Raw genomic sequence first — 26077 nt, forward strand, 5'->3', positions numbered from 1 at the left:
TGCTTTCCCGTCATATTCCCTCCCTGCCTCATAGCTGCACCTCTTCACCACTGTCTGCTTCCCAGTTCACCCTCCCTTAACCCCAGGCTTGCTGTTCTTTTATCAGGTGCTACCCCACACCCCAAAGTGAATACAATGCAGTGATAAATGTTTGTGGAGAGCTCACTCTGGACCCCTTTGGCCAACAAACATAATCGGCACGGGTAAAATATTACAAGTAGCTATTCACAATGCTCTCGCCAGATTCTTTGGTTAACCACGTTGGGGCTATAATGTTATCCTTACAACTATAACTCTGTGACCAAGATTCACAGCGAGTATTTCTGGCTGGTTTTCTGCAGAGCCAGGGTGTGTTTTTTTTTAACACGCCTTAGTTATAAGCCACTTGTTTGTGGCTCAGCAATGGCAGCATGTTTGATGTTAAAATAATACACTCGGCTGGTTGGATGGTCCTTTTTGGCGAGGGCAAGTGAACAGACACAGCAAGCTCAATACGTGGATACCTCTGGGCAGGTTCCATGCTTTGGGGAGTGCTACACACCAAAATGAAGTCTGTCTTGTGGATTGCTACACAGTCTAAAGCAGCCAGTATCTCCCACTTTTCTCCACCGCTCGGCTGTTCCCCACCCAATCAGCTGAGCAGCATGGGGGGGGGGGATTAATCTTTCCCTTCCCTCTGCAATCCTGATGACCTCCTACCCATCCCGTGCTGCTATTATGCTCAGGCAAAATGTTCATAGAGTGCTGGGGGGTGGGGTGAGGTGGGGTCTTCACTGAGATAGGGGAGGGTTAAACCTTCCCTCTTCAATCTCAATGAGTGGGGAAGTGAGTGGGTGTATAGAGACAGTGGGGCACCATGGCCACTCCACTTAGCGGAAGAAGAATGTTCTGAAGAATGTTCTGATACTGAAAACGTGACTGAGAGCTTAGCCCGGGGCCAAATTATGTTTGGGAATTCTGTTTTAGTTTCATGGGCATTGCTTTCCTCTAGAGCACCTTCAGATCCTGAGATCTTTTTTTTTCTTTTACTGTAACCCTGAAGTTCATCTGTCAGAGCCAGGTGCAAAACAGTTGTTCAGGGGCTGAGCTAGATGCAAAATGGTGGTTCGGGAGGTGGGGAGGCAGAACCAATTACTGTGTCCCATGAGTTATGCACTAGGATACCCTGTATATACAAGTACACTTTTACCTATGAGCAACAACAGGAACTTTAACAGCTCAGTTTAAGGGTGGGAGAGGCCTTTTTGTTGTCAAACAATTCAGAGTCAAAAACCCTTCCCAGTCTACTGCAAAGCAAATCTACCGGTGGGTCCCAATCTAATTTCTGCTTATCCATGTGCAAAAGCTGAATAGTAATTCTCTCAAAACATAGCATACTAAACTAGGCAATTGGGCAGGTAGGGTGACCATTTTTTTTCAGGTGGTTGAAGATAAATCAGATAGTATCCTGGCTTCCTGGGAGGCCAACTCCTCCCATAATCAACCAGCCCACTCCATAAGATGGGGTGGAGAGACCCTCTACTATGGACCACCTATGTTGGAAGCACAATAGGTTGGGGCAAGAGATACCTCAGTGGCAGCACCAATATGACAGAATGTCTTGCCCCAGGAAGCTCAGGTGACCCCGCTCCTGGCTGCCTTCTAATTAGTGATGACTTTATAAAAAAAATTCCAGGTGGCTTTTGCCTTGCCAAGTCAATTACATTTATCTGACGGTTGTGCTTTTATCTGCTATGTCTGCCTCTTACATCTTGTCTGATATTACTGCAAGCCAGCTAAGGGCAGAGTAGAAATTTCGGCTTCCGCCCTCATCAGTAGCTGTGCTGTTAAATGGATATCAGGACTGGCCTATCTTTCTTCTATCTTTCTTATACATTTTACCTTAAGACCGACTGCATCCACAGTGGATCGAGAGCCTCCTTGTTGAGAGAGAGAGAGACAGAGAGAGAGAGAGACAGAGACAGAGAGAGAGAGAGAGAGAGAGATGCACCCAAAAGTGTGGGGTATGTGTGGTGTGGAAGTGTGTATTACGCATGTCAGTATTACACACACACACACACACACACACACACACACACACTTACACTTCTACCCCACCTTTTGGTCCTCTTAAGAGCCCTCAGGGTGGCCTATATTCATGGAAATATATGCGAATACAAAACAATGAAAAACAAAGCATTTAGAAAATCACAAAGCCATTAAACTTGCCACAGATGATAGAGCCATCCTCACCTACAGTGTGTTTGTGCTCAGTTCTTGTGTCCCTTTTGGTAAGGGGGGTTTCCAAAAGAACAGGGACAAAATGAACAGAGCAGCCAAGATACACCACAGCCAACAGAGACTGTCTCTTGAGGGCGGGTGGGCTGAGACACCGGTCTGGCTCTTGGCCGGAATCATTAAATCTATCCTCATGTAGCAATTCTTGTGGGGTTTACATCAAGTATTTCTCCTTGTAAGTGACCTTAAAATATTTTAAGGGGGCATAAACATTGGAAACGACATGAAATAAAGTCCCCATGGGAACGCATGGGGCAGAATATCGGCTGGCTGCCAAACAGGCTCAGATTCCAGAACTGAACTGAATAGTTGCCAGTATCTGCCCCATAAACTGTTTGTTGCCTTGTTCTCTATCAGCTCAACCATCGCCCTTGACTCACCATTCTCCATCTTCTGCCCAGCACTGTTCATTGTTCAGTTTAGGAAAGGGAATAACTCTTGAAGGTGCTGGTGTTAACCTTTAAAGCCCTAAATAGTTCGGGACCAGGCTGTCTGGAGGACAACCTGCATGGTCAGTCATACGTACTTGCCCAAGCCTTAAGATCAGTGTCTGAAGCTCTACTGCCCAAACTACCAGCACTTACGGCTAGGCTGGAGGGTACCAGGAACAGGGCCTTTTCTGTGGGGGCCCCACATCTCTGGATTATCCCCAAGAGAAACACATTTGGCCATCTCCTTGTTGGCCTTTTGTTGTTGTTGTTCAGTCGTTCAGTCGTGTCCGACTCTTATTACAGCTAGCTTTTGAATGATTTACGGTGCTGTATCTTCTGCTGCTGCTATTTTAATGTTGGCTTATTTGATTTATCTATGTGCTGCTGTTATTTCAATATCTGAATGCTGTTGTTTTTGTGTAATCTTATAATATTGTTTTACTCACTACTGTAAATTGCCTCAACAGGACCAGGTGGTTTAAAACTAGTAGTAGTAGTAGTAGTAGTAGTAGTAGTAGTAATAATAGATGATGAAAAATATCCAGAATCCTGCCGAGCTCTTTTCCCCATTTCATTTGGTTGGTGCTGCTCACGCTACCAAAATGGTAGTTAATTATGAGTTGGAATAAGGTCTTCCTCGGCCCCCTGAAGTTACCAAAGCCAGCAAACATTCCCAGTTTGTGAACTGAGTTGTGGGGAAGGGAACTTTGAAGCTGGGTGCTGAGAAACCAGTACGTCTGTGGGTCATTTGTGTAGAAATATGACCCTCTCCGTAATACTGACATTTTAAGTGAGACCTCAAGGTGATCTCTCTCCATAAAGCCACTCAAGACTAAGCTGCTTCTGGATAGCTTCACTTTACAGCTGACAACTTTGCCATGGGTTAAGCAAGTTAAAGACCACGCGAGGACGAGTGTTCCGCAATGCTCCTTGCTTTTTGTACTTCTCCATCAGGTTTTCCTTCCTCTTTATGTGTGTGTGTGTCCCCCGCCCTCCCTGCACTGCTTCCAACATGGATTTCACGAAATCAACGCGAAGTCGTTGTGCCTGCCAACTTGGAAGGCAAACATCTTTGGTTTAATGCCGAGACGAGCAGTTTGTGGGAAATAGCCACAAAGCTTTGCCACATTTGCTTCCGTAAATTTAATAGCTGTTTCAGCTTGCAGCTCTGTTAGCATTTTCCCCCAAGATACAAGCCACAAACCCATGTGCCAGTTTGTTTCACTGCTGGCAAGCGAGAGACAGATCAAGATCTCCTGTTAGATGCAAGCGATTTGCAGTACACTGGCACGGGTTTCCGATTCCCAGTTGTTTAACAGTAGCAAGTAAAAGGCACCCCTCCCCCTAAATTAGGCTGCTGAAACCAAGAATGCTTGGAGGAAAACCAGGAATTGATTTTTTTTTTTTTTTAATGAAAGGACTGAGAGCTCAGTTTCGGTACTGAAAACAAATTCTCATGCTATGGATGTGCTCAAAGGCCTGGTCCTTAATCCTTAAGTGTATGGCCATGCCCCTGACCAATATTTTGCATTTGATCTTGGGGTTCCAACCCCCCCCCCAGTAGATCCTGCAAGCCTGAGGTTTGCTGCTTGCAATCCCCACTCTACATGTTGTGAAGTGTCCCCATACGCTCAGAGAATGTGATTTGGTCCATAAATTCTCAATACAGATCTTATTCCAGGCCCAAGATTTGTCACATGCATCCAATCAGACCAAACCTCCACAAAGTGTATGTAAATCCACCACAATGACAAGAGCTGAAACCCATTTTGTGTATTTTCACTCCTCCAATTCATTCTCTCACGCCCACCCAAAAAATCCCTCTTTTCCTTCTTGTTCTGACCACAAGGCAGGCCTTTAGCTCTGCTTTTATACTAACATTCCTTGTATGTCTCCCTAAATACATATACCGTAATTACTTTTCACTGTAGATTTATGGCTGGGCTTTACCAGTCATTATTAGGTTTGCTTGCTGTTTTGAATGACATCCGAGAGTTTATGGTCTTTGATTCATTAGTTACTGGGCTTGCCGCGACTGCCAAGATAGCTTTTTTTAAAAAACTAAAACCCAGTACACTTTCCTTCCTCTCCTGAGCTGCATCCTCTGGGCTTTGGCAAAACCAAGCAGGGCGTGAGTGTTTGTGTGTGTGTTTCAATTCATAGTCCGCCCTGCAACAGATCACAACCTTTCAGAACAAAAGCACTGCCTTTCTAGATCAGATGAAGGGCCATCTCAGCCAGCCTTCAGTGAACAAACACAGCCAGCCGAACGCTCCATGGAACCTCATAAGGAGCACGTGAAGGTAACAGCCATCCCCTGCGGTGTGCCCCCCAGCCTCTGGTCCGCATAGGCACTGTCCCTATGGGAGTTCCATTCAGCCAATAGCTGTGTCTGTTCTATATGCCCATCCTCTTCCATAAATTTAATAAATCTTTTTTTAAGCCACCTAGTTTAATGGCCACACACCACACAGTAGCAAATTCCATAAGCCAGCCCTTCCCAACCTGATGTCCTCCAGGGGTGTTGGACTACAACTCCTATAATCCCCAGCCAACTATTATGGGAGTTGTAGTCCAGTAGTTTTGGGGGGCACCCAGGTGGGAAAGGCTGCCCTAAGCTCATGACAGGAACAACAAAGAGGCTTGCGGCACCTTAAAGACTAAGGGAGCAATCCTATAGCCCCTAGGCAGCGTCCGGGGGGGCATAGGATTTTTCAGATTCCTGGCTCTGAGGTCGGAGACAGCGCTGCGACCTCGGACCTGGGAGTCCAAGATCCCCCTCCCCCTTGTAGCCAGTGCAGAGATAACTGTGTCAGCTGCCTCTCCGGGGTTGAAAAGCAACCTCGGAGAGGAGAGAAAGGGGGTGTTTCTGGGGGAGGGGAATGGGGAGGCTGGCCCCAGCTAGGTGGGTGAAAAACCCCATCTAGCAAAAATGCAGAGCAGGAGAAGCGTGGAGGCAAAGGTTGCCTCCACACTCCTCCCAGTCTGCATAGGGTGCCCATACGCCTCTGAGTTCGGAGGCTGACAGGCATCCTGATAGGATGGCGCCCTAACACATTTATTCTTACATATGCTTTCATGGACAGCTGCACAGAGTGTTAGCCTCGAGTTGGCAACACCTGATGCAGTGGACAGTATCCATGAAAGCTTCTGCCAGAATAAACGTGTGAAGTCTTTAAGGTGCCACCAGACTCTTCATTGTTTTTGCTGCAATAGACTAGCATGGCCACCCTTCTGGAATTTGTGGGAAGAAGTACTTCAGTTCGTCTGGTCTCAACTGACTGACTGTCAGCCAGCTCCCTTGGGTTGGCCCCACATTCTAGGACTGTGGTATTGTACAGCTTTTCTCATCATACCAGAATTCTGGGTCACTTAGTGAAGTTGGCGTTCAGCCTTTTCGGCAGCAATAGTTTGATTTCTGAGCATCTACCCCAGGAGTAGACAACCTTTTTTTGGACTAGGGACATATTTGCCAATTGGAGAAACTGTTGTGGGCACCACCACAAAATGGCTGCCATGCGAGGCATGGCAAAGGACAAGTAACCTGCCCAAAAGACTGACTACAAAGCAGAGGTGGGGTCTGAGCCCCAACATGCTAAGCAGTTCCTTTGAACCCAATGTTTTCAGCACCAAGAGAAACCTTGTTTTTTATTCGTTCAGTCACTCCCGACTCTTCGTGACCTCATGGACCAGCCCACGCCAGAGCTTCCTGTCGGCCGTCGCCACCCCCAGCTCCCCCAAGGTCGAGCCCGTCACCTCCAGAATGTCACCCATCCATCTTGCCCTTGGTCGGCCCCTCTTCCTTTGGCCTTCCGCTTTCCCCAGCATCAGCATCTTCTCCAGGGTGTCCTGTCTTCTCATGATGTGGCCAAAGTACTTCAGTTTTGCCTTTCATATCATTCCCGCAAGTGAGCAGTCTGGCTTGATTTCCTGGAGTATGGACTGGTTTGATCTTCTTGCAGTCCAAGGCACTCTCAGAATTTTCCTCCAACAAGAGAAACCTATTTCCCAGCAATCTCAGCTGTTGATAAGAATTTCTTTTTTTTAAGTGGGTAGAATAGGGCACCTTGGTGAGCACCAAGAAAGGTGTCCGGGGAGTGCATTGGTGCCCATGAGCATCACATTGCCTACCTATGATTTAGCCGCTCTAACAGAACACCACCCTTTCCAGAGAACCCACACTGTGGGGCACAATTTGCAGTGGCATAGCTTCCATTTATGTCAGAGCGGTGGAGCTGCCATGGGTCTCCCCATACATCCCCTTGAAGAGTGCTATGACCCCATGCTCTTCCCCATGGCTTACAAATGTCACTAGCAATCTCACGATACCCTTAATTTCAAATCCTGAAAAACTTGTACTGCAACTGGAACATTCTTTACTTCCCCGCCTCTCCCAAAAATAATTATTATATTTTCTGGTTCCTATAATCTTGGTTTTATGATAGAAGACACACACACACACAAATGAGGAGAAAAATGGACCCTGGGTGCAATAAGGCTATAAAAGCACACCAGAAGAATAGGAGTACGGGATTATTATAAGTAAAGCACAACAGTGAATTACCGACTATCAGGTGGGCATGAGTTAAGCACTGTGTGGAGAAAGTGGATGCGCATTTTTCTCCATCTCTCATAATACTAAAACAATGGGTCGTCCAGTGAGATTGAACGGCTGTAGCTTCAGAACAAACAAAAGAAAAATATTTATTTGGCCATTGCATATTTCTGGATTTTATAGCGACAAGGTGTGAAGAGGGCCACCGGAGCTTAATTGGCTTTTAAGGGGGGATTGGGCAACTCGCTATTTGTGACCCTATTAAAATTATATTTCAAGTTAGGTGGAGTCAACCATCTCTGCTTTTAACTGGAGACTGAATCGAAGACATTTTGTAGACTTCTTTCATGGACAGTTTATCTTACAGAGACTTAGCTACACCCTTTACACCTCACCAAATTCACAAAACAAAATGGCCTTTTTAGGCGAGCTACAGTGCCACATACCTTGTGGTTCTGATAAGATGTCACAGATATGAAGGAAGTTTCTGGAAATACATGCGTGCAGAAAGCCGTGTTCTTGGAGCCAAATGCATTGTTTTCGTCCGCTTTAACGATGTGTAGTCTTGGCTGGTATTTGTGCATTGAATTAAGAATGATCTGGGGGAAGGAAAGAAGTGACCACACTTTAAGAAGGATTCAAATAAATTGGAACAAGTACAGATAAGGGCAAAAAAAAAAATGATCAGGGGACTAGAAACTAAATGCTACATGGAAAGATGGATGGAACTGGGTATGTTTAGCCTTGAGAGGACAAGACTTGAAAGGGGATATGTTAGCACTTTTCAAGTACCTAAAGCATTGCCACACAGAAGAGGGCTGCAACCTGTCCTCTGTCATCCAAGACTGTAGAACACATAATAACAGGCTTAAGTTACAGGAAGGCAGTTTTTGATTAAAGATCGGGAAAAGCTTCCTCATGACCAGAACAGTCAGACAATGAAATCAACTACCTAGGGAGGTGGTGGGCTTTCCATCGCTGGAGGTATCCAAGCAGAGACTTGCAGCCATCTGGCAGGGATGCTTTAAACTGGATTCCTGCATGAAGCAGGGGGTTGGACTCGATGGCCTAAATGGCCCCTTCCAACTCATGATTCTGTTGACATAGCCTGGGTGGAAGTTAAGGGAATTGGGTTGCCAGGTTTCCTGCTTTGGCCCCAAGACTCAGGTTTTCAGGTGCATTCACAGGGCAGCAAGTTGAAATATTTGTCCCATCAAGTAGTCTCAAGTTGCTGCCATTTAATCTTGAGTCTAGTGATTTTGCAGCAGTGTAATTGGCTGCAATGACATTATTTTAAAACGTGACTTTAAAAAAATGCCACTCATTCTGAGAAAAATTGGGATTGGTAGTCCAAAGTATCTGGAGGGTATCAAGTTGGGGGAGGGCTGGCATAAACAGGTTCTCCCCCAATTTCTCATGTTTTCCAAGAGAACTCCCCTTCCCCTGCCAAAAGAATCAACCAGTTCTCTCCCTATTTTTTTTTGCCATTTTCCCAGGGCTTCACATCTTTTGCTCTATCTCAGCCTTCCCGAATCTGGTGCCTTCCAGATGTGTTGGACTACTACTCCCATAATCCTCAGCCAGCATGGTCATTGGTAGAACATAGAAGGTGTTTTGTTTTGTTTGCCTTCTAACAGTTGGAAGCCCCCTGTTATCATGAGCCCACACCCCATGAGTGTCAGACTTTGGGATGCAACCCTAACAGGCAAATAATAGCAAGCACAGGAAGCAGTCATCCCAAGGCCAACCAAATACAGCTGTCAAGCAGAAGAAAAGAGACCCCAGGCTGCTGCTCCCAAGATTATCTTTCTAGCATCTAACCAGCCAGTGCAAAGGATGCTTTTTCTCCAAAACCTACATATTCCACCCCGGCTCCAGTCACGCTCCCTACGCATGACACACCTGCATGATTAAGCTTCCAAAACAGCTTCTGGCAGGGGACACACACACACATTAAAAACCACGTTCCTTAATAAAGATGGACAGATCCATCAACGTTTATTTCTCTCAGTTTTTCAACCTGAAGTTTGGCTCATCCTGAACAAGGAGTCATACACTTGTTTGGCCTTATGCACACATTTTTTGCAAAAACTTTTCCTAACCTAATGCATTTTTACCATTATTTTCACCAATATACACGTATTTTGATTGGAGAACCCCATTCCAAAATTCAGAAAAGTCTGAATTCCAAAGGGTAGCTGAGTTTCAGTTCACATACTGGTTCGAAAGTGCGAAATTAGGTAAATTTGCATTAAAATGTGGACCGGACAAATTTCTCCCCTATTCCTATGTACATGTAAATCCCTGAAGTACTCAGCAACTACCACCTGAATGTGCACATCATCTCCATGGAAAAGCATTTTTGTGGAGACAGTACAGAAGTTTGATCCATGACATTTGGTCTGTGGCAGGCTCAGTGTAGGAATTCTTGCCAAGTTCAATCTTTTGTGAATGACCTGATCTACAGCTCTTGGACTAATATGCGAACCGGGACTTTTGTCCATCAGCTTTTGCATTTCCCAAATGTTCCAGTGCATTTCTCGGCTCAATAAAAGGATCAAAATATATATTTAGAAATGTGTACTTTGAATCAACTTACATTGGGGAACTGCACATTTTTTGGCAGAAAATACATATTTACATGGGAATTATTGTGTGGATTTAAAAAAAACCACAGATGAATCTAGAAATGGGACAGAATGGACTTACAGATAGACATGTACAAAAGTGGCATGGACTGGAAATAGACTGATTACCTTACCCCTGCATTCCCCAAGCTGGTGCCAGTGGCCATGATGAGGATGATGGGAGTTGTAGTATGGAGAGCACCAGATTATGTAAGTTACTGTAGTGCATACTTATCACAGGAGCCCCCTAGATATAATGTTCGGTGGGTGCGGGGGGGGATCTTTGAACATTAGTGGTATCTGCAAACAGAAGCGACCATCCTGCAGTCTGATCCAGGCTTCAGCCTTCTGCTCCTCCATTTCCGTTTAGCCATGCTCACACCCTTAATACTGATGGAGAGCAGTGGCTGGGAGCAGGTCAGAAGACCTTTCTTTTCTAAATGGATAAAGCAGCACCATTACAGCAGGATCGGTGCTTTAAAGGCCCTTTTCATCCGACTGCATATAACTCTGCCCACGGTAGCCCAGCTGTAACATATACCATTTAAATGTAGTTTTTATTGATGACATTTTCCAGATCAGCTTCTCCCCCACTTCTCTGGGAGGAGGAATGAGAAACTGTGGCATTTTATCAGCCTTGCATCAGGCTCTCTTTTAACTCTTTGGCTGCTGTCTGGCTGTCGAGCTTTGACTAGAGAAGGGGTAAGGGCAACATTATTGAGGCTGGTAGTAAAACATCCTTCCCTTGGGTTGCCCTTTGGTGTCAGGAGAATCAATCCAATGGAAATAGCTCCAAAAGTTATGCAGAGGCAAAGGTTTGGCCATTTTAAAACTGACTCTGAAAGCATTAATAGGTGTAATTAATTCGATAGTTAATTATAGTTTGATGTTTTTATGAATTCTTAAAAAATGAAATGAGATTTTCAAGTTGGATGGCTTTATTTACTTACAACAAAATGTTGCAGTATACCCTCGTCTCTAAGAGGAGTGTTCCGACCAACCAGCCATGCTTTTCTCCAAGATACTGTAAGTTCTTATGAGCTCATGAGAGCTATTTCACTCCCCCCACACACCCCGCATTTTTCAGTTTCCTTTTCCAATTGGCATGTATCTTGTGGTTCCCAGTAAGTTCTAAGGGTCCTCACCTTTTGGGTGAATTTAAAAAATATATTTTTTGTATCTGAGAATGCCAGTACCTCCCCCGCCCCCCCAGTGGCCTCATTTTGACTCCATTTCTGCTGTTACTCACCACCTGAGTTCGCTATTAGAGGGAATGGTTTATATTTCACCCATCAATGTGAACAATGCTCTTCAGAGGAAACTTAAGCACCAAAAGAAAGCAGGTCTTAACTGCAATTTAGAACTACAATCTAAATTCTAACGGTGGGGGAAAAAGACAAAGAGAGAGGAGGGAAGGGAATACTGGGAAAGATAAAAAGGGATGACTGTGAGCAAATGTAGCTCTATCCCTGTGGATTTATCTATGCCACAGAATTAAACTGGTTTAACAGTAAATCCCTCTCAACACAGAACCTTGAGGCTGCAGTGCTGTGAAAAGAAGCTTGGGGTGTTCCACAGAGACTCCTCAACCACTCCCTGAACTACAGTTCCCAGGATTCTTTGGGGAACCCACTATAAAGTCTGCAGTGCAGATAGGTTTTGCTTCAATCAAGATTGAATTAGAGTAAAATTAATCAAGACTCATTTTAAACAGCCTTTAAAGGTTTGGGCAATGATAGAACTGCTGTAGGTATGGAAGTCAATAGGATCCCTGTGGATAGATAAAACACCTCCCAGAGATATCTTTCAATCTTAAAAAAAATGTCTAGTGCTTTTTAGATCTTTTGCACTCTTGTTATCCCCTCTCACTGGTGGTTACGTTGGTCTTATTCTACTGCAGTTCTTATTCCGTTTTAGATTTTATGTTTTATTTGTTTACGGTTTTCACTTTGACTACAAACCGCCCAGAGAGTGTTTTATTATTGGACGGTATATAAATATTGTAAAAAGAAACCAAAAAACAATAACGGCACTGTGACCTAGGAGGTGTATGACATAGGATATAGAACTTAGATCCATTATAGATTCACTGGGGGGAATCGGACTCAAAAGTTAATGTCATCTAGCATTTTTGTCCCACTCTTTACCCTCTGCAGCTGATGCATGGAGAGATGAATATGTCCATTTTGGTTTCACTCTATTTCTTATTTTTCCACCCTAAGTTCATTCCTTCCCATTTCCACATCACTGTGGTTTTTAAAAAGTGTATACGTTTTCATGCACATTTTCCCTAATCTATGCATTTTTGCACACTTTTTCCTAATACACACCTTTTTTGCAAGCAGTTTCCCCTAGTACAATGCATTTCTCTATATTATTCTGACTGACACACATTTTTGTGTGCACTTTTCCATAATATACACATTTTGTACACATTTTTTGACTGGAGAACTGCATCACAAAATTCACTAATCTGCAACTGTCGAAGCGTAACTGCGTTTCAGTTCACATATTAGTTCAGGAAGTGAAAATTAGGTAGGTTCTCAATATAATGCAAGCCAAACTAATTTCTTCCCCACCCCTACCTAGAGGTAGTCTGCCCCTGAACTTGGAGGTTCCATCCCTAACTATCATGGTGAATAAGAACTGCCTTGCTTGATCAGACCAAAGGTCCATCTAACACAGCATTCTGTTTCCAACAGTGCCCAACTGGCTGTTTCCAGGAAACTTCCAAGCAGGACCTTTGGTTTGCCCACAACATCTGATATTGCTGTATTCTTGCCTTTGAACACAGAGGTTCCTTCGAGATCTCACAGCTAAATTTCAATTCCTTTTCTAAAAACAAACTACAAATAAAAAAAACAGATTAAATGTTGTAAACCACACTCCCCCCACCAAATGTGCTATAAAAACACATTATAATTTTGCACCTCACTTCTCACTCACTCTCCTGCTTCTCATAACATGCAAATAGTCTCTAACAGAAGTAAAGTGCTGGGAGTTCCAAAGCAACCTTGGAGAGTTTAGGCGCCCATATCCCGTTTGGGTTTAGCACCTTAATCCGCTTTGAAGAACTGGAACTGAAGCCTGTCCCCTGGACTGTGCTTTTTTGAAAACACAATAAGGGTTTTTAGAAGCAAGCAGGGGAGAAACAGCAGTCCAGGTTGCCTGCCTAAAGTCAACATTATGGAGGGAAAGAGATGATATTCCAGTCCCAAAGGAGATTTTTTACAGAGACTCCAAAAGGTACAACTGTGACCTGTAAAACTTTCGGAAGTTTTGGGTTGGAGCCACTTGGCGGGAGTTTTGTGGAGGGTGCAAACTCCATTTACTCTTTAAGCTGCCCCAGCGTGCCTATGGAATCCTGCAGCTCCGTCCCTCGCTACGGCAGTACAGGCATTTCATGGCTGCCGAGGGATGGGCGGGGGGGTCTTATGTGCTCGGGGGTTAATTCTACAGAACTGCGTGGAGAGAGAAAATGCAGTGCTTGCATGTGCAGCCCGCCAACCACGAAAAGGATATACTTTGGGAACAAAACGGTGGAAAACAGAGGCAAAGCAACCAGCACTGAGATGAACTCGGGTGTGGATGGGTCCACATGGACCAGTTTTCAGATTCATTCTAATATATATTGCACCTTAATTATTCTTTAAGAGAAATAATGATGTTGCCTTGGTTTTCTTAACAGTGACAAATGTTCCTTTACTTCGAAGAGGTGTGACTGCATTCGGGCAGATGTGAATGACTGATTCTCGGCAATATTTCTGCCCACATATCCGTGAAGGCGCTTCCATTCAAGCATGGAAGGTGCTCTTAAGGTCTGACAGGGCCATTTTGCTTTCTATAATCCAACTTCCCCTAAAATTACCACAAAACATACTGACTTTCGGGTAAAATTTTAAAACTGGGGAACTATTTTAAGAGAGCTCCCTGGTTCTCCAAAGGAGATCAGGTGTCCCACAATACAAAAGTCGCCATGACAATTACCCGTTTAATACAAAACAACAGATAGCAGCATGCCAGTTCCACAATTTTAATAGCTTCTCCCAGGGAATCATATAACTGAAGTATAATCCTGATCTTTTACATGCTTTCTCTGTCTCTCTTCTACTTTCTTTTCAAACTACTCTGTCTCCTCATTTTAGGCAGAGGAAGGAAATAAATCTGCACACTGCATTTTAAGTAAATTAACTGGGAGAAGAACTGACTCCTTGTAGACAGATAAATATGAGACTTGGGAGAACGTGTGGTCTATGTACACCCAACTGCACTTACTTATACAAGTAAATGCACAAGGTCTCATTTAAAACAAGTTCAGTACTGTACATATACCACGCATCTTCAGCATAAAAATCATAAGTATCATCTACTTTTTGTAGCATATATCTCCTATATACGCCTCCTATATAGGTACTCAGAATCATACCGCCTCTGATACTGGAGGTAATCCAGGAGCCAACTGTTCTGACTGAGTGGTCCAGAAAAAATACACACCATCGTATCCTTGATCAAGAAGATTTCTTTTCCAGAGGATAAAATGTCCTCAGTGTGTACAGTATACTCCTGAAGATGGCACATTCCATGCTGTTCCACACTAACACACTCCTGGGTCACCCTCCTGTGCAAATTGTTTCGTTTCCAGCACCTGCTGAAGACATTTTTATTTAAACAAGCCTTCCCTGAATGACCAGCCATGGTTTTATTGGCATATATAAATTTTGATTTTAAAGATTTAGGTTCTTTTTCTTCCTCTTCCTTTTTTTTGTTCATTGTTTGGGAATTTTATTGGAGGTAGAGCGGTATATAAATCTTGCAAATAAATAAATAAATAAAACCCAATGGAACATGGCAAAGCTAGCTCTGGGTCGTAACCAGAGAGAACAAGAATGAATCTGGGAACCTTCACCAGCTATCTTGCTACACTCCTTCCCTACATGATTGGTCTCTTCCCTTGCCTGCTCTTACCTGAACTTCCTCTTCCTGTGGACGGATTTTGTCCATGCAGTGAAGCGCTTCCTGTGAGATACTCACAAGCTCAGTCTCGGTCTTGCCTCGCTTCCTGGCACTACCATATCTCTTCCTGCTCCATTGTTTCTGCAACCTCCTCCTTCCTGCTTAAACTGGTCTGCTTGGATTTCATTCCTGGCATGGACCACGGCTTAGCTTCTCCACCAGAGATCCCTTTCATTCCCTCAAATGATGCACCTTGGATTGGCTCTCTTGCTTTTCTGTTACCTAGATCCCCAGGGCCCCAGTGCTGCACAGAGATGCTGAGCCTCTCCAAGGCATGACAGCATATGATGTGGGAGGCGCCTCTTCCTCTTGGAATCCGGATTAGCCACAACTAGGGACAAATCATGCCGTTGGATGGCGAGTCTGGGGCAAAAGGCAGGTGTCTGGGCGGACATCAGCCTAATGGGATCTGCTTTGTGCGTATGTGTGTGTTATTACTAGAACCCCGAGGCCCACCAATTGGAGCCAGGAGCAAAATGGTGGCTCAGGAGGGTGGAGCCAATTGCCCTTCTGCACCGCACGAGCTGAACACTGGGAGGACCTGCATATATGAGTAAAAATCTACATCTGCATTACTGCAGACCAGATATGCATAATCCCCCAGGCAGCTAGTATGGGAGTTGTAGTCCAAACCCTTAATTGAGCTGTTAGAACAGACTTCCCCAACCTGGCGCCCTCCAGGAGGGCGCCAGGTTGGGGAAGTCTGTTCTAACAGCTCAATTAAGGGTTACGAAAGCCTTTTTGTTGTTGCTCTGCAACTACCGGGAGCCAGAAACCCTTGCCGATCTACTGCAAACCACCCAGTGATTTACCAGGTGATCATGATCCACATTCTGCCCATCCTGGCATAAGGGATGCCTCCCACTGTAGGACACAGCCTGGCCCGCTTGCTTTAGCAATCTGGAATCATGTACTCCAGAAATGCCCATCTGAATTACAGCCAGCCTCCCCTTGCAGGCCATGGGACTGCACAGCTTGGCAAGGGAAGAAGCCCTGCATGCTCCTCCTTCCTGCCTTTTGATTCGGCTAATCCTGTCCCAACCTCTCCAGTTCTAACCACTTCCTCTAATTCTTTTCTGACATTGGAATCCCTTTCATGAATGACTATCATAATGAAAATAATCACACTTCTGATAAATTACATCATGAATGCCTTCCCCTGAGCCTATTGCAAGTACAAACTATTTTGCAAGTTTTGCAAGACATTATATTTACAGATGGCCTTTCTTTACAGGCAGCATTTGTGAAATCGTATTAATTGAATTTCCCATCCAGTGGCATTTTGAAGGATCGAGTCTCATTTTTCAACAGCGGTTGGATCCATAGCAGCTTAAATAAACCTGGCATTATTAATGGGTACATTTTGGCTGTGTCAGCATTTTTGACTTGTGCACATTTCAAAAAGGGTTTTCCTTTTCCCTCTTCCAAAGAAAGGAAGGAGAAAAAAACAGACATAGAAAAAAATAGAGCCCAAAGATCTGTCAAAACAGTTAAGCTTGTTATATCCCTAACCACCCTCAGGACACCCACATAAATCAGGTTTTTTTGTCAGGCTGATTATCTCCGCGCATGTAAAGATTTTGAAATACATAAATTAATGTCTTACTCTAAGAGGAGGGATTTTGCTTTTAAGCAGAAGTGGCTGAAAAGGATGTCTAAAATTTAGAGGCTGATAAATGCCTCTTCAACCATCTGCCACTGAAGAGCTGTTGGCTTCTCCTACTGTACTGGATGTAAAGAAATCCAAAACATTTTAAACTTCTTGCAATTCACAATTGCTCCAAGAAACAGGGTCGGGACTAGCACAGAAGGCCTGCATCTGCAAAAAGAGACCACAGCCCTCTCACCCAGGGGAGATACCATTATGTCATCCACGGATGGTGGTAAATGATTATTATTCACTTATTTATTCCATTAATATCCCACCAATTAAGATTGCCGGGAGAATTATCAACAACCTCAGATACGCAGACGATACCATCCTAATGGCAGAAAGCAAAGAGGATCTAAACAGCCTCTTGTTGAGGGTGAAAGTGGAGAGTGCAAAGGCTGGTTTGAAACTCAGCATTAAAAAAACTAAGATCATGGCATCTGGCCCCATCACTTCCTGGCATATAGAAGGGGAAGAAATGGAAGCAGTGACAGATTTTATTTTCTTGGGCTCCAAGATCACTGCAGATGGTGACTGTAGCCATGAAATTAAAAGATGCTTGCTTCTTGGGAGGAAAGCTATGGCAAACCTAGACAGCATAGTGAGAAGCAGAGATATCACCTTGCCGACAAAGGTTTGTATATGGTTTTCCCAGTAGCAATGTATGGCTGTGAGAGCTGGACTATAAGGAAGGCTGAGCGCCGAAGAATTGATGCTTTCGAACTGTGGTGCTGGAGAAGACTCTTACGAGTCCCCTGGACTGCAAGGAGTTCAAATCAGTCCATCCTAAAGGAAATCAACCCTGAGTGCTCATTGGAAGGACAGATACTGAAACTGAAGCTGAAATATTTTGGCCACCTAATGCGAAGAGAAAAGTCACTGGAAAAGTCCCTGATGCTGGGAAAGATTGAAGGCAAAAGGAGAAGGGGACAGCAGAGGATGAGATGACTAGATAGCATCACCGATGCAATGAATATGAACTTGAGCGCACTCTAGGAGAGAGCAGAGGACAGGAAGGCCTGTCGTGCTATGGTCCATAGGGTCATGAAGAGTCAGACATGACTTAACGACTGAACAACAACATTCCTCCAAGGGGTGGGGTACAAGGTTATTCCATCACTTTCTACCTTCATAAGAGAAGCCAGCTGTAAGCCGTCTAGCTTGGTGAGAAAAAAAGAACCCTACCCCAAGATCCAGCACTATCTTGGAGCCAGGCTGCTGTGGCCCACTGGAGTGCTTTAAGACCTGGGGGGCAGGGGAAGGGGATTAAGGAGAACCTAAGCTCCCAGGGAGGGCAGCTGGGTGTTGCGGACCTCCCTCTCAACAGCGGTAGGAATACAAAGGGGTGTGATGGGGTGGCTCCTGGAAGGCCTTGAATCCACTGGATTGAAAGCCTCCTTGTTTCTCAACATGTCTAAAAAAACGACAGAAAAGTATGTGAGGGTGTGCTTATTTTCCCTCCCTCTGAGACTCATGGGGGGGGGGGATTTTTAAAGAGGAGAAGACAGCAGGAAAAAAGGGGAAAGGGAAAAAGCCTCTCCCCACCAACACGAGCCTGACAGAGCTTAGTTAGTGGTGGCTTCTCTACCATGGATTGCCCCGCACCAACTTCCATAGGGTTACTAGCATCATTGCCACTTTGCAGAGTTTCCCTCTTCCAGCCTCCTCTTGGGGAGAGATAAGGGAGCCTGCTAGGGGCCATCTAGCCTGGTGCGAAGACCCTGCTCCCGAGATCTCTGCACTGTACTGCTGTCAAACTCCTGTGGCGCCTTGGAGAGCAACAAGAACAGCACTAGCTCTGACAGTTGGGTTCGCCTTTTGGTTTCATCCTGCTAATGTCGATTTTGCATTGAATTAATTCTAGATTATCTGACTGCAATATTGAATTTATACTCTGATGAAGCGCTGATTTTGTCTTATCTGAATTCATTGACATGTTTTGTAACAAATTGTTATTTTCAATTGTGATGAGTATCTGCATTTTGCTAAGTTGATGTTTATATTGTGAGCTGCTTTGGACACAGTTCATTGTGGAAAAGAAGCATATAAACTAAACTCATCAACTCCCTCTGTGAGATAGGTTAGACTCAGAGAAAGAGGGAGGGGGGAGTGACTGCCCCAAGGCCTCTCAGTGAGCTTCATGGCTGAATGTGGATTTAAACCTGGGTCTCTCCCATCCTAGTCCAAAACTCTAACCACTACACAACAATGGCACAGGACTTCAGCCCGCCTGTTATGTTGAACAGAAGAGTATCTGGGTCAACACATCTTCTGCAACTAAGAACAGATGAATCTATCCAGTTCAATTTCACCTCTTTTCTCATTTTTCCAAAGTTAAGTTTGTTGCATCTCATTTCTCGGCCATGGAAGCTCACTGGGTGACTTTGGGCCAGTCACAGACTCTCAGCCCAACCCACCTCACAGGGTTGTTGTTGTGAGGATAAAATGGAGAGGAGGTGGATAATGTAAGCTGCCTTGGGTTCCTTGCAAGAGGAAAAAAAAGTGGGGTATAAATGCAATAAAATAAATAAATAAATAAATTTCCACATTGGCTTCCACACACAAAAAAGTATGTCTTCTCATGTGCATTTCTCAAAATGTACACATTTTGTGCGCCTTTTTGCAGGTAATTCCCCCTAAGGCAAAGCATTCTTGTGCACACTTTTTGGTACTATAAGCATTTTTGTGCGCATTTTTTGATGTGCAAACTTTGAATGCAAACTTCGGAAAAGTATGGATATGGGTTCGGGTAGTGTGAAGTTGGCAAGTTTGCATAAAAATGAAAACTGAACCAATTTCTCACCCATTCCTATGTGCGATCAGAGTGCAGTCCCGTACTGACCTCACGGGGCTTGAAAAGTCGTTTTCACTACCAGAAGGTCAACAGATCACACAGAATACTGCTATAATTTGGGATCTATGAGAACTACCCCTTTAGTACTGCCTCCATGTACTCTAGTATCACATATCTGAGACACTTTTCCAAGCTGTAGATATGTAATTTTCACAGCAGAGGTCTGACTCATTATATTTCAGTGTGCATATTACCACCCAGAATTGTGCACTGCATTGCCTGGATAATAGTACAAGTTCTCTACACAGTACAGTGCAGGTCCAAATCTCCCACATATCCCATACACTGTTGATTTAATTGTATAGTGTCCTGCACATTCAGTTCCAGTTATTTTTTCCCATGATATTCTTAGACCTACTCCCTGTTTGGGACACTTAAACCACAATAGCTGTTATATACTTTTTAAACAGAAAACAGAAAATCACAGATATTCACACCATCCCTGATTATAATGCAGTTTGACCTAGGTTCACACAATATTCAGTTACACCTCATGTACAAAGCCCAGCTCTATGCACGTTTACCTCATGGTAGGACTGGAACCCTATATTGGCTGATGTTCATGCACTGAAATTTGATCAGATGCCCAATGGATCAATTTCCAAGGCAATAGCTACAAGCAAGACCACTCCAAGAAAAACAAATTCACACCACATACCCATCATAGATATTTTCCTGAACTATGCAAGAGGTGGACCAGTTTGTGAAACACAACTCAAATCCAACTTTAAATCCTTTTTTCTCGAATGTGAAAATGGGAAGATGGGGACCTCTATGCTGAATGCAGCATTAGAAAAATTATATCCCATGCAACAACAAAAACACCCAGGAAGCATAAACCATCCTAGTTTCAATGCCAGCACAAAATGTCCGGCTTGTTTAAGACCACAGTGAACATACATATAGAACCAACATAAATAATTATATATTAGCAGCCTAGGTAATAGTGGGGAGGAACAAAGTGAAATAACAGTTTTTAAAGTGTATGGAAAAACTCATTTGAGTTAACCCTGTTGTTAAAAGCCACATGCATCACTTTTCTACACTTCTGATCCAATTTGCACTTTAGCACTATGGCCTGCCCTACTCTTTGTATTAGAATACCTATAGGTGATCAATGTATTGGCCCACCGTTATATACTGTACACTTATACAATCCATTGTAATTGCATCCTTACCACTCTCTACACATCACTACACATCCATTCAGATTCTCCAAATAAAAATACCCTGTATAGTTTTATAGGTTAACAGAAAGCAATTGCGCATACTTATGGAAAGTGGTTCTGAGCATAGGACAAGCTATTATAGATCCAAGGCCCCAGCTGATGGAAAACAGGGCAAGCCACTGCAGAATGAGACAAAGCCCAAGAGGAATATGCAAGTAAGATCAGACAACCAAAGCAGCAACCCATGGAAAGCCTGGAAATGCTTGAGAGAGTAGCCCACGGCCAAGCTTGGATATACTCCTAGGGCGAGTCAAAGACAACATTCATAGGAAAGGCTGGCAGGAACATCCAAACTGGCTGCGCAGTTTCTGGGTGCAAATTGCACAGTGTGTAAGACTGTGCTTCAGGGGGGCATATGGGGATCTGAAACCAGACACTCTGCACAAGGCTCATTGACATGAATGGGACTGTGTATCGTACACACTATTACTGCAACAGGTCCTCAGAAGTCAAATTAGCTCATCTCCTAAACAGCTGGGACTCTTGTCACAAGCTCTGGTCCTTTAAAGGTTAATGCTGCTGTTAATGAAGATAGCATCTTTTGACAGTCCAAACAATAAGAATACAGAGACATTTCTCTTACATGTCCGAAGGGATCCAGGTGGTTGTTGGTGAGCTTCAGCTTCTGAAATGAAACCAGCTGGCGCATCCAATGGGCTCCGGTGGCCGGTGAGTCTGGGTGGACATACAATCGCCCAGGCATTGCAGGCTCAGCCTTTCCCGCCACCATCCTATAAGCAGAGCAAATACAGGAAGTGTAGTTTCATGACGTTCACTGGCATATTAAGTTAAGTAAAACTTTTTTTATCCAACCTCTCCTATCATTCGAAGATGGCTATGAAATCATAGCGCTAAATCGTTTTGTTTAAACAAACACACACTAACCAACACAGAGACACACACAGGGAACAGAAAACCCACTGAAAAATAGCAAAAAAACCAGTAGATTAAAAACACCACACAAGGGTGCAATCCTACGCATGTTTAGACAGAAAAAAGTCCTAAAACTCCAAGCATTCCTCAGCCAACATGTTGGATTTTTATCTGTCGAAACATGCATAGGATTGTACCCTAAAAAACTAAATATGTCCACAGCCAGAAAATGTAGGCTTTGCATTTTTTAATTTTGTTGTTGCAAGAATGCAAACAGAGCAGCATCAATCAGCCTTATCAAGAGGCTGTTCTGTAGCCTTGGGACCAGTACAGAAGTCTCTGCTCTTTCCTGCCCCAGTTCCTACTTCACCCAGCCAATATTCTGAATTTGATTTATTTACTTTAAATTTGTTGTCCTGCTTATAAGCCCAAAGGTGGTTTACGTGTAACACTTATAAACCCGTTGCTTTTAACAGTTTGATAAATTTTGCTTTCAAGGGATGGGTGGGAAATATGATGAAATTTGATGGAGATCACTGGTATTTATCGTTATTACTTGACAGCTTCTGGAGTTTGAAAATGATGTTCAAGGACTGGACCCCAGTCAAAGCCCTGAACAGGTTCTGCTGTAGCTCAGTGGGTAGAGCCCCTGCTTTGGATGCAGGAGGTCCCAGGTTCAATCCCCGACATCTCCAGGTAGGGCTTGAAAAACTCCTGCTGAAACCCTGGAGAGCCATTGCTGCCAGTCAGTGTTGACAATACTGGGCTAGATGGACCCAGGGTCTGACCCAGTATAAGGTGGCTTCCTCCATTCCTGTGCTCTCCTTCTGTCCTCCCTCAGGCTTCCTCAGCAGTATGAATCCAGTCATCGCTGTCTGGTGAAAGGGGTAGTGCTCACCCATTTCATTTGGTGAGGGAAATGCCAGACAAATTGAACAACCCAAGTTGCCAGATCTCAACGAGCAGGGTTTTGCTCCTCCTCCTTGTCCTGGTGTCCTCATTAAGCCAGGAAAGGAATAGCAAGATGCAGCTAGATCCAGACAGGACACTGATAACTATAATTGGGCTTCCAAGAACTTTCAGGGGACTTCTGTGGCTTCTTCAAAGGAGGGTTTGCTTGAGGCGTGAATGTCTCCTCTCATTCCTTCCAAACTCTCTCTCTCTCCCTCTCTCTCTCTCCCTCTCTCTCTCTCCCTCTCTCTCTCTCTCTCTCTCTCACACACACACACACACACACACACACAGCCCAAGTCGTTTTCCTGGGCATGTGTTAGAGCTGCAACACAGCACGCAACGTCCATGCTGCCACAGTCCCCATGCATTGCTTCTGTGCCATAAAACACCAGTCGCTGGGATCTTAATGGGAATTCATAGCAAAAAGAAAAAACAAACGCCAGCAGCAACGTTCCAAGGGCAAACTGAAAAGGCAAATGCACTTGAGCAGCTGGCCAGAGGTGCCCTGAATGTTAACCAGCAGCCCGTTGTTCACCGTGGTGTGTCAGGAGCACCCAGTGGGTTCCTTGGAGTGTGGAAGAGGCATTGCATGTTGACCGTCAAATGCACAACGCTCCCACAGTTAGAAGATTCTTTCTCTTTGGCTGCCTGGAGCAGCCTTCTTGGAGATGGAAACAATCCCCCCCACTTCGTACCCTGTCTCAAAACCCACCTTTGCAGCTACGCCTTTGGCTTAACTCCTAACTCATAGGAACACAGATAGCTGCCATATCCTGAGTCACACCCTTGGTCCATCTGGCCCAGTACTGTCAACATTGACTGGCAGCGGCTCTCCAGGTTTTCAGGCAGGATTCTTCCCCGGCCCTACCTGGAGATACCAGGGATCGAACCAGGAACCTTCTGCACGCAAAACAGGGAGGGGATCTACCACTGAGCTGCTCCGTATCCCAACGTTAAGTAGATGTGACTGCATTTCCTCACATTGGTTGTTGGGTCTCCCTCCTCTCCCTCTGTTGTCTTTCCTCACTGTCAACATTCATGGGGACCTCCAGCCCTCCAAACGTTGTAGAACTCCATCATCCCTGACCACTGGCTATATTGGCTGGTGTTGATGGGTGCTGGAGTCCAAATAACAGCTGGGGGCCCGCAGGTTCCCCTTCTCTGGTTTAGATTGTAAGCTCCTTGGGCCAAGAAGGTATCTTTAAAAAAAAAACAACCTGTGAAACTCCACCTGCTCTCACAGGCATTGTTCATCTGGAGAACTGGGCCTTCAGCGAGGATGTGCGGAATACAACACCCTGAACTCCCTTTTACAGTACTGCTCCTCGGGAGTCCAGCTGGCTGTAACTGAGAGAGATGAGAGTGGGGAGCAGGCCATTCCACCAGTCCTGATGAAAGTTTTTCTTCTTCCCTCCCCATTCTGTTTTCCTTGCATGTTGTGTCTTTTTAGATGGTAAAGCCTGCGCACAGGGACTATCTTGTTTGATTATTTGTAAACCGCTCTGGGAGGCTTTTCGGTGAGGAGCAAGATAAAAATACTTAAAATAAATAGAGTCAATAGAGGGGAGTCCTCTCACGATCAGTCTTCCCTTCCCTCTGGCAAGCTTCCAGTTCCCTCAGCCTCGTGTGGTGCAGAGTGGTAGGCGGCAGTATTGCAACCGAAACTCTCCCCACAACTTGAGTGCGATCCCAGCGGAAGCCGGGTCTTGGGTGGCCGGCTCAGGTTGACTCAGCCTTCCATCCTCCCGAGGTTACCCAGCTTGCTGGGGGAAAGGTAGTCACAACTGGGGAAGGCAATGACAAACCACCCCACTATAGTCTGCCATGAAAACGCCAGCGCAAGTGGCGTCCCCCTAGGGGTCAGAAATGACCCGGTGCTTGCACAGGAGGAACCTTTCCTTTTTTCCAGCCCCTCTTGATCCTCTCCAAGTCTGAACCAGTGGGGCTCCAGGCTTTTTTGGCCATAGCCTTCTCTGACCCTTCCCTATTTGGCTGGACCAATTTCCATTCCTATGATTTCCATTCCTCCAGAACATATCCAGAGGAGCATGACAAAGATGGCAAAGGGCCACGTCCTATTAGGAAAGGTTGAAGAGTTGGCTATGTTTAGGCTGGAGAAGAGATGTCTAAGAGATTATATCATAGCCATCTTCAAATATGTGAAGAAGGGCCATCACATAGAGAATGGAGCAAAATTGATCTCTGTTGCTCCAGAGGGCAGGATGCGAACCAATGGGTTCAAATTACAAGAAAGGGTTTTTTGACTAAACATCTGGAAGAACTTCCCGATGGTATGAGCTGTTCGACGGTGGAAGAGACTGTGTCGGAAAGTGGTGGACTCTCCTTCAGTAGTGGTTTTATTTTAAGCAGAGGCTGGATAGTCACCTGCCAGGGATGCTGTAGCAATGGATTTCCTGCATCAGCAGGGAACTGACTGTAGGACATTTGAGGTCCCTTTCAATTCTACGATTTGACCAATATCGGGTCTCAAAGACCCAAGCACCTACCAATCATGCTCAGGTGGCTCCCAGCACTGAAATTACTCTGCATTATTTATGTCCAGGATGCATTCACAATAATTTGGAGGCTCAGAAGCAGTGCTGTTATTCATTCATTCCAAAATGATTCCAGAACCTGCACCATACACAGACAGTTCACTTCAAGCCAACCCCTGTTTACAAAGACAGCTACAGGCTGTGTGGTTTACAAGACTCCAAAGATGAGCATGTGGAGGTGTTTGGGGTGGGAGGGGAAAATAAAAGTTTATTTGTCAAATAAATTTTTCTTTCTTTCAACTGTATGGTACAGCACCCATTTGGGATCACAGTGAACCAGTAGTATTGTAAGGACAGGACTTTGGGGGCCTGAAAGTGCTGCAGGGCTGGTTCATTACATTTTGAAGTATGTGATGTAACATGCACTATCATCCAAATAGGAGACCATTACATCCAGAGATTAAAATTACCTAAGTGCACCACTGAGCTTTTTTTTGGAACGCAAGCTCCGCTAACAATTCAACTGCATCATTCATCACATACCATTTGTTGTCACAGAATTTGTACCGATGATCATCTGCCGGGACAATATCAATCAACAAGATGTATTTGGTCTTGGGATTCATCCCAGTGACTTTCACTTTGTAACTCGGAAACATCCTCCTTACAGGAAAGACAAAGACAAAAACAAAAACAAACGATTAGCACGTTAGCCAGACCTGCAAGCAAACAGGTATCCCCTATAAGGTCTTGCCCTAGAATTGGCTAAAATTTATATGGACTTGTCTGAACAGACCCACATACTGCAAGAAGGCAATCTTTTCAAACAACATGTTGTCCTTTACGAGAAGTATTTGGACGACATCTTTATGCTATGGAGGGGGGCTGAGGAGACTCTTCACAAGTTTCTCCAGTATATAACTACCAAACATGAAACCATCAAATTTGAAATAAATTATAAAACATCCCCTATAGGCCCACCTCTGACGTTATGGGAAAATAAAACGATATATAGGTTTCCCCATGGGAGTAACTCAACGAAGCTGAAGGGCAGGACATCTGGAAATTTGTTCTTGCCACTGATGCACAATTGTTTTATGGAATTCATTGCCAGAAGT

General features: G+C 44.6%; 1 protein-coding gene across 1 annotated transcript in view; it reads right to left on the bottom strand.

The window, feature by feature from the left end:
* Positions 1-26077, bottom strand: part of TBX4 (T-box transcription factor 4) — a 123066-nt gene that overhangs the window by 10938 nt on the left and 86051 nt on the right. The window contains exons 4-6 of the mRNA XM_084823018.1: positions 25503-25622; positions 21221-21368; positions 7710-7862 (exon numbers count right to left, since the gene is read on the bottom strand). Of these exons, the coding sequence (XP_084679144.1) occupies positions 7710-7862; positions 21221-21368; positions 25503-25622 (421 nt within the window). The remainder of the gene's footprint in view (positions 1-7709; positions 7863-21220; positions 21369-25502; positions 25623-26077) is intronic.

The sequence above is a fragment of the Heloderma suspectum genome, chromosome 16 (genome assembly GCF_057233095.1).
Source record: "Heloderma suspectum isolate Gila_16-S chromosome 16, 16-S_ref, whole genome shotgun sequence".
Lineage (NCBI taxonomy): Eukaryota > Metazoa > Chordata > Lepidosauria > Squamata > Helodermatidae > Heloderma > Heloderma suspectum.